This window comes from Salmo salar, chromosome 13, assembly GCF_965601325.2.
Source record: "Salmo salar chromosome 13, fSalSal1, whole genome shotgun sequence".
Taxonomy (NCBI): domain Eukaryota; kingdom Metazoa; phylum Chordata; class Actinopteri; order Salmoniformes; family Salmonidae; genus Salmo; species Salmo salar.
The window spans coordinates 79309738-79318761 of record NC_138303.1 but is presented as its reverse complement, the minus strand read 5'-3'; the positions used below and the strand labels follow the sequence as shown (position 1 = coordinate 79318761).

The 9024-nt window shown below is 44.8% G+C and overlaps 2 protein-coding genes across 6 annotated transcripts; one reads left to right on the top strand and one right to left on the bottom strand.

Annotated features, from left to right (window-relative positions):
• Window positions 1–99: 99 nt before the first annotated feature.
• Window positions 100–2025, bottom strand: LOC106567987 (ER membrane protein complex subunit 6). Of its 4 annotated transcripts, none has more exons than XM_014137936.3 (2): window positions 1815–2025; window positions 100–1667 (listed from the first exon to the last, which is right to left on the bottom strand). In XM_014137936.3, exon 2 carries the CDS (start codon window positions 1629–1631, stop codon window positions 1296–1298), a length of 336 nt encoding a protein of 111 aa, XP_013993411.1. In that variant the 5' UTR covers window positions 1632–1667; window positions 1815–2025; the 3' UTR covers window positions 100–1295. The 4 variants fall into 4 exon arrangements, with proteins under 4 accessions (XP_013993411.1, XP_013993413.1, XP_013993415.1 ...); XM_014137938.3 differs by having other exon boundaries at window positions 1952–2023; XM_014137940.3 differs by having other exon boundaries at window positions 100–1664; window positions 1952–2023.
• Window positions 2026–2197: 172 nt separating this feature from the next.
• Window positions 2198–8733, top strand: shpk (sedoheptulokinase). Of its 2 annotated transcripts, none has more exons than XM_014137934.3 (7): window positions 2198–2440; window positions 2624–2765; window positions 2869–3052; window positions 3274–3426; window positions 4736–4911; window positions 7525–7725; window positions 7864–8733. In XM_014137934.3, the coding sequence occupies exons 1-7, from the start codon at window positions 2306–2308 to the stop codon at window positions 8256–8258; spliced, it is 1386 nt and encodes a 461-aa protein (XP_013993409.1). In that variant the 5' UTR covers window positions 2198–2305; the 3' UTR covers window positions 8259–8733. The 2 variants fall into 2 exon arrangements, with proteins under 2 accessions (XP_013993409.1, XP_013993410.1); XM_014137935.3 differs by having other exon boundaries at window positions 2213–2440; window positions 2691–2765.
• The last annotated feature ends 291 nt before the right edge of the window (window positions 8734–9024 follow it).

Below are 9024 nucleotides of genomic sequence, written 5' to 3'. Positions count from 1 at the left end.
TATAAAATGTGTCAACTGCTAGATGAGAACTTGGAAAATTCAGTTATCCTATAGATGCAATAGAGAAGAGAAACAATAACATACTGCAGCAGTTCACAGTTCAGTGCATGAGAGAAATATTTTATTAGTATACAAATAGAGTTACTGACTTAGACATACACTACATGACCAAACTTATGTGGACACCTGCTCATCCAACATCTCATTCCAAAATCATGGGCATTAATATGGAGTTGGTCCCCCCTTTGCTTCTATAACAGCCTCCACTCTTCTGGGAAGGCTTTCCACTAGACGTTGGAACATTGCTGCGAGGACCTGCTTTCATTCAGCCACAAGAGCATTAGTAAGGTCAGGCACCGATGTTGGGTGATTAGATCTGACTTGCAGTTGGCATTCATCCCAAAGGTGTTCGATTTGGTTGAGGTCAGGGCTCTGTGCAGGGCAGTCAAATTCAATCCACACCAATCTCAACAAACCATTTCTGTTTGGACCGTGCACAGGGGCATTGTCAAGCTGAAACAGGAAAGGGCCTTTCCCAAACTGTTGCCACAAAGTTCAAAGCACAGAATCGTTAAGATTTCCCTTCACTGGAACTAAGGGGCCTAGCACGAACCCCAAAAAACAGCTTCAGACTACTATTACTCCTCCACCAAACTTTACAGTTGGCACTATGCTTGTGTGCAGCTGCTCAGCCATGGAAACCCATTTCATGAAGCTCCCGACGAACAGTTCGTGCTGATGTTGCTTCCGGAGGCAGTCTGAAACTCTGTAGTGAGTGTTGCAACTGAGGGCAGACAACTTTTACATGCTACAGCACTCGGCGGTCCTATTCTGTGAGCTTGTGTGGCCTACCACTTCACAGCTGAGCTGTTGTTGCTCCTAGATGTTTCCACTTCACAATAAGAGCACTTACAGTTGACCGGGGCAGCTCTAGCAAGGCAGAAATTTGACGAACTGACTGTTGGAAAGGACGCATCCTATGACGGTGCCACGTTTAAAGTCACTGAGCTCTTCAGTAAGGATATTCTACTGTCAATGTTTGTCTATGGAGATTCCATGGCTGTGTGCTCAGTTGTATACACCTGTCAGCAACGGTGTGGCTGAAATAGCCAAATCCACTAATTTGAAGGGGTGTCCACATACTTTTGTATATATAGTGTACTTCACATAGCTGTATAAACAGTTAATCTAACATCTTTCATCAATCACCTATATCTACAAACAGTGTGTGGGCAGTTAAACTATTCATTTCTCTGACATTAGGGTTAAAACCAAAATCATTCTGGTCAACTATATTAGTACACATGCACCATTCCGTAGAGGAAGGTCCAGAACAGGACGTAGGTAAAAAGACCTCCAACGAGCCCTCCTGTGAAGAGCATCCTCCGAGACTTGAAGCACTTGTTCCACCTGCGACTGGCCTTGAGGATTAGAAGAAGGGAGAGGAGAAACGAGGCGAGGAAATAGAAGATAAATCCGTACAGTCCTGTGAGACCAAGGATGCCCGCTGTTGCCCCAGACAGAGCCGACACAGACGTCCGACAGTAGTCCAGCATGGCGGCGTTGCCCCTCACAGCAACCTCGCTGATGAACTGTGGTCCCTCTCGCTTTGCTACGATGACTGAGGACATGTCTGCACTTGATTTGATTTCCAACGATGACAGCTGCTGCAAAAAAATGCATTATTGATTACATGTTGCCTAATACATTCATGATCTTGAACAAATTGTGAGTCATTTGTCAATCTAGCCTATTTTGATACTAACGAAAGCTAGCTAAATTGACATCTGGACTGCAGCTAGCGGGTAACTCACCAGATGAAAAAATAATATACAGTGCTTCGTTTACTTCACAAAAACATCAAATGGACATCGTTTGTGATACGTACTATTCCTACACAATTTATTTACTAGCTGCTGGAATGTAATTACAGAAAAAAAGCAAATTCAACCTAGCTAGCACAGCAGATGGGACCCGTCATTCTGAATCGGCCATTTTCTTGTTAAATGCATTCTGGGACATTTGTTTTTGTATCAACTGCTCGCTTTTTATGAAGTCAGTGGATGAATATGTTCATTTATCTACTTTTAATCACCCATATAATTTATTTAATGAAATTACTTTCACATTTTGTGATATTTTTAAGGTGTATTTGTTGTGACCTATGACCTTTGTAATGAACTTTGGTCTCTACGGTGTCTGTCTGAGATCAAAATAGTAGAGCACTGTTTATTAACACTGCGCTCTGGATAAAACGGACAGATATTAATTGGCTAAGGAGCCTAATACTATCCGGGGAGCAACCATGGCGAAATATGTGCTCGGCATAGACATAGGAACTACTTCAATCAAGGTCGTGTTACTTGATATTAACTCAAAAACAGTAACGGATAGCTTCTCTTTGCCAACCAAGGCATATATCGTCAGCGACGAAACGCATGTATGTGACAGGTGACAGGCACCTCTCTCTGAATCACCGTACATAATGAGCTTTCACTCTTTCAAGTGTACAGCCTTTTAAGCCTTTCAAACTGGTGTGCATTTTATCTCAAATTGTGCATAATCCTGTTGATTTATAGACCTCTTCTTAACTATATATTATATGATTGGTTTTCCTTTGCAGGCCAAAGAGCAGGACTCTGTACAAATCATAACGACTCTGAATGAGTGCATTGCCTCTCTGCCCATAGACAAGCTCCAGAATGTCAGTAGAATTGGGGTGTCTGGACAAATGCATGGGGTTGTATTCTGGAAAGCACAAACAGGTAAACCCATAAAGTGTGTCACCCACTATTATGTGGTATACATTTTTTATGTAGAAATCACCACACTCTTTATTCAAACAAGTCCTGTACTGTCTACCCTCAGGCTGTGATTGGTCAGGTGGAGACAGCCGTCACCTCTTCAGCCCTAGAGACACCAGTCATCTAATCACCTGGCAGGATGGGCGTTGCAACAGTGATTTCCTGTCTACTCTTCCAAACCCAGACTCACATCTCAGCATAGCCACAGGCTTTGGTTGTGCCACTATTTTCTGGTACATGAAACACAGGTACATAGGCCTATAATATCATGCCTACATGACTGATTTTGAGGAATAGGTTTACTTCATATACAGCCAGTCGACTCCTGATAAGTACACATGTAGGATAGGTTTATGTCTATTACACCCAGTTTACACTTATCCTATGTGCTCTTATCAGGAGTTTACTCTATAGACTATTAGATTCAGAAAGCTTGTCATTATTATTTTCACTGTGTGTTTGAATGCAGGCCGGGGTTCCTGTCTGACTTCATGGTGGCTGGAACCATCCATGACTATCTGGTGTCCATGCTGTGTGGCTTGGAGAGCTGTGTCATGACTGGCCAGAATGCAGCCAGCTGGGGCTACTTCAACACTGCCACCAACCAGTGGAACATAGACATGTGAGCACAATATCCTGGCCTTCTTCCTTTTCTAGCACCAATTCTATGCTTTTTAGTACAAAATATGTTATTACTAACATACTACATACTGAACATAATATGAATGCATTTGTTGTGTTATGTTGTGTTGTGTGTTAGCTAACATGTACAGGTAACTGCCAAAATAGAGGAAACACCAGCATAAAGTGTCTTAATAGGGCGTTGGGCCACCACGAGCCAGAACAGATTCAATGCACCTTGTCATAGATTCTAAGTGTCTGGAACTCTATTGGAGAGGACACCATTCTTCTACGACAAATCCATAATTTTCTGTTTTGTTGATGGTGGTGGAAAACCTTGTCTTAGGTGCCGCTCCAGAATCTCCCATAAGTGTTCAATTGGGTTTTTGTTTTCATGTTCATCAAACCATTCAGTGACCACTCATGCCCCGTGGATGGGGGCATTGTCATTGTATGGGGTCATAGCCATGGTAGCCAAAATAATGGCCTGCCCAGCATTTTATTTAACTAGGCAAGTCAGTTAAAAACAAATTCTTATTTACAATGACCGCCTACCCCGGCCAAACCCGGACGACGCTGGGCCAATTGTGCGCCGCCCTATGGGACTCCCAATCACGGCCGGTTGTGATACAGCCTGGAATCGAACCAGGGTCTGTAGTGACGCCTCTAGCACTGAGATGCAGTGCCTTAGACCGCTGCGCCACTCGGGAGGCGCGGGGTCACATGACCATAAGCATGATGGGACGTTAATTGCTTAAAGGCCCAGTGCAATAAAAAACTAGATTTTTCTGTGTTTTGTATATACTTCCACACTATGATGTTGGAAGAATACTGTGAAATTGTGAAAATTATGATAATGCCCTTTTAGTGTAAGAGCTGTTTGTTTGCTGGGATGGAGTTTTGGCCTGCCTGGTGACATCACCATGCGGTAAATTAGTCAATAGAACAAAAAGAAAGACAGTTCTAAACCTCTCTGCCAATAGCAGCTAGTTTTCAGTTTCCCCTCCCCACTCAGACCACTCCCAAAATTGTTGCTTGAGAAATTGCTCTTGCTAAGAAGTAATTTTTGGTTTCTTTTTGACCATTTTGATTGAAAACAATCACAGGAAATTATTTATTGTTACCTAGAAATGATTTGATATTGAGATAAAAACGTCTGCATAGGGACTTTAATCAACTCAATAACCACATCTGTGTGAAAGCACCTGCTTTCAATATACTTTGTATCCCTCATTTACTCAAGTGTTTCCGTTATTTTGGCAGTTACCTGTATCTTTGTGTGTATGTGTGCGTGTGTGTGCATGCTCTAGTCTGAAGGATGCTGGCTTTCCTGTGCACCTGCTCCCTGAGTGTGTGCCGTCTGGCTGCATGGCTGGTCAGACGTGTTGTGAGTGGCATGGCGTCCCTGCCAGCACACCAGTAGGGGCAGCCCTGGGGGACTTCCAGTGTTCTGTCTACTCCAGCATGACTGACAGGACGGATGCAGGTGAAGAGGGGCAGTTTGACCTTTGAATGTCAATAGTATTGCTGAATGAGGATTGAATAGATATAAGCTATATATGGCAACAGCTCCACCTTAAACGTTCCGATAGGCTAGGAGGGAAATTCTGAATTCTGTGCTTACACCTTGTCACGTCCTGACCAGTATAAGGGTTATTTGTTATTGTAGTTTGGTCAGGACGTGGCAGAGGGTATTTGTTTTATGTGGTTCGGGGTGGTGGTTTATTTAGTAGGGCGTTTGATTTATTATTTCCGGGTTTTTGGGTAATGTTCTATGTTTGTATTTCTATGTGGTCTCTGGTCTTTTGTATTTCTATGTCTGGTTTATTGGGCTTGGACTCTCAATTGGAGGCAGGTGTTTTCTCGTTGCCTCTGATTGGGAGTCCTATATATGGGTATGTGTTTGGTTTAGTGTGTGTGTGGGAGATTGTTTCTTGTTTTGTGTGTGTGAGCATGACAAGACTGTTTTGTTGTTCGTGCGTTTCGTTTTGTTGTTTTGGTGTTCTTTTTATTTAAAATAAAATACAATATGAGCATCCACATTCCTGCTGCGTTTTGGTCCTCCATTCCCGACGACAACCGTTACAGAATCTCCCACCACAAATGGACCAAGCAGCGGAGTAAGGAGCAAGGGGAATTCAATATGGACTGGCGGGAGAAATGGACGTGGGAGCAGATTCTGGCCAGAGAGGGTCCATGGAGGAAGTCTAGTGAGGACCGGGAACGCTACCGGGGGACACGACTGGCGTTTAAGCCCGAGAGGCAGCCCCAAGAATATTTTTTTGGGGGGGCACATGGGTAGTTTGGCTGGGCGAGGAGTGAGCCCCAGGCCAAATCCCCGTACCTTTTCTGGGCAACCAGTGAATGGACAGGTCCCGTGCTTCGGGGTAATGGGTACTGTGGCGAGGCCAAGTATTTTTAGGCCGGTACGCGCAATACCAGCGCCCCGCAATTGCCAGGGGGAAGTGGGCATCCAGCCAGTAAGAGCGATGCCAGTTCTGCGCTCGAGTCCGCCAGTATGCCTCTACGGTCCAGTGCGTCAGCCCTGTCCAACTCGTCCTGTTCCCGCTCCCCGCACTAGCCCTGAGGTGCATGTTCCCAGGCTGATACCTCCAGTACCAGCACCACGCATCAGGCTTCCAGTGCGTCAACCCAGTCCGACTCGGCCTGTTCCCGCTCCCCGCACTAGCCCTGAGGTGCGTGTTCCCAGGCTGGTACCTCCAGTACCAGCACCACGCATCAGGCTTCCAGTGCGTCAACCCAGTCCGACTCGGCCTGTTCCCGCTCCCCGCACTAGCCCTGAGGTGCGTGTCCCCAGACTGGCACATCCAGTACCACGCATCAGACTTCCAGTGCGTCAGCCCAGCCTCGAGAGTTCGGCAACAGTGTGCAGTCCAGAGTATCCGGCAACAGTGTGCAGTCCAGAGTATCCGGCAACAGTGTGCAGTCCAGAGTATCCGGCAACAGTGTGCAGTCCAGAGTATCCGGCAACAGTGTGCAGTCCAGAGTATCCGGCAACAGTGTCTAGTCCGGAACCGAGGGAGTCTGCCTGCGACCCGGAACCGAGGGGGTCTGCCTGCGACCCGGAACCGAGGGGGTCGGCCTGCGACCCGGGACCGAGGGAATCTACCTGTGACCCAGAACCGGGTGAGTCTGCCTATGACCCGGAACCAAGGGACCCGGAACTGAGTAAGTCTATTGACGATCCGGAACTAAATATAAGTAACTGTGTTTCAAATGAGTCTGCCTACAGTGTGGAACGGAAGAGGTCTGCCTACGATCCGGAACGAGGGGAGTCTGCCTACGGCCCGAAACTGATCAAGTCTGTCTGCATTCTGGAGGACAGTAGGCCGGAGCCTGAACCACCACCTGTATAGGTGGGTTGGGGAGGGGGGGGTGTAGCACAAGTGCCGTCGGTGACGGCAGCCACCCTCCCTTCCCTCCCTTTAGTTTAGGGGGATTTTTTTTTTTTTAATTTATTTATGAGGTGCATCCGGGGTCTGCACCTTTAGGGGGGGGGGTACTGTCACGTCCTGACCAGTATAAGGGTTATTTGTTATTGTAGTTTAGTCAGGACGTGGCAGAGGGTATTTGTTTTATGTGGTTCGGGGTGGTGGTTTATTTAGTAGGGCGTTTGATTTATTATTTCCGGGTTTTTGGGTAATGTTCTATGTGGTCTCTGGTCTTTTGTATTTCTATGTCTGGTTTATTGGGCTTGGACTCTCAATTGGAGGCAGGTGTTTTCTCGTTGCCTCTGATTGGGAGTCCTATATATGGGTATGTGTTTGGTTTAGTGTTTGTGGGAGATTGTTTCTTGTTTTGCATGTGTGAGCCTGACAAGACTGTTTTGTTATTCGTGCGTTTTCGTTTTGTTGTTTTGGTGTTCTTTTTATTTAAAATACAAGATGAGCATCCACATTCCTGCTGCGTTTTGGTCCTCCATTCCCGACGACAACCGTTACACACCTATCCATCTTTCAGATCTACTTTAGTGCCTAAATGCTAATGATAGGAACTAGGGGTTGATTAAGCATTCACTTTTGAAATTAAACTTTATCATTGATTATAATAAGGTAACCGTTTCTGTGCCTCTTTGCAGTTCTCAATATAAGCACCTCAGCCCAGCTGACCTATGCCATGCCACTTGACTTCACTCCGCCAAATATCCCTGATCCCACCTCTTCCATCTCCTACGTCCCTTACTTTGATGGCTCTTACTTGGCGGTGGCAGCATCGCTCAACGGAGGGAACGTGATGGCCACTCTTGTAGGCATGCTGAGTGGCTGGATGAACGAACTAGGTAAATGAATCCATAAACTTTCACCTACTGTCATTGACTTAGTCATAAACCCTGTACGTTTGTGTCACTTTCAGAAGGCATGTTAAGTCCATGAGAGCTACTTAGTCATTACACCTATTTCATCTTTTTACCTAATAGAGGTGGAAGTGAGCGACTCCAGCTTGTATGAGAAGCTGATCAGATGTGCTCTTGGCGTGGACAGTAGTGACCTGAGGGTTAGTCCTACCATCCTGGGGGAAAGACATGACCCGCTCAGCCTGGGCCAGGTGTCCAACATACACCCTTCCAACCTCTCCCTGGGCCACATGACCAGAGCGGTGTGCCGTGGTGTTCTGGACAATATCACCTCCATGATGCACCCTGTCTTCCTGCTGGAGGCCGGAGTGCAAAGGATAAAGGGCAGTGGGAGTGCCTTATCCCGTAACGCAGTACTCAGACAGGAAGCAGAAAGGGCGTTTCCTCTGCCTGTGGAATACGGACAGGATGTGGACTCAGCTGTGGGTGTGGCGATAGTCTTTCATGACAGAATGTGAGTTATGATTCACACAGAGGGACTATTTGTTTACTTGCATATTTGAATAATTGAATTGTATTTTTTCTGAATGACTAACAGTGACTATTACGATCAACATCATGCTTATTTTACATTCCATTGATATCCTCAGACATGTTTATTAATGAATTCTATTGGAAACTCATTGTGCAACCTCCAATCAAAATGTCTCACATTTATAGTATGAACTAAAAGTTAAATTAGGCCTATAGTAAGTGGTAATTGGTCATGTATAGTTAACTACAGTAAAAAAAAAAAAGTACTTTATTCATGTTTGCATTAGTGCACTTGAAATTTCAACTAAAACATTGTTCTGCTACTGCTAGCTTACATATCAGTGTTATTAGTAATAATTACTTAGGTAAGATTTTAGTATTGATAATGATTACAACTGTTTTTACTTAATGATTCAATTATTATGTTATAATGGCATGTAAAATAAATCTTAAATCTTGTTGATGCCTCTAACTATATATCAGTCTATTCTCATCAGCAGAGGTTTTCTGACCACAATATTAGTCACAGGAACAGAGACTCACCAACAACAAAGCATGTTGGTAGATCTGAGAAAAGGCATACTCTCGGGAAGCTCTGCAAAGTGGTTCTGAAAGAAAGAAGAACTGAATGTTATATGTTATATGAAAGGAGAAGTAAACCCCCTGTGATGAGACATTCAAAACAATAAGTAAGTAATGAATCATCTGATAATATGTAATTATGTACAATTACACTGAACAAAAATATAA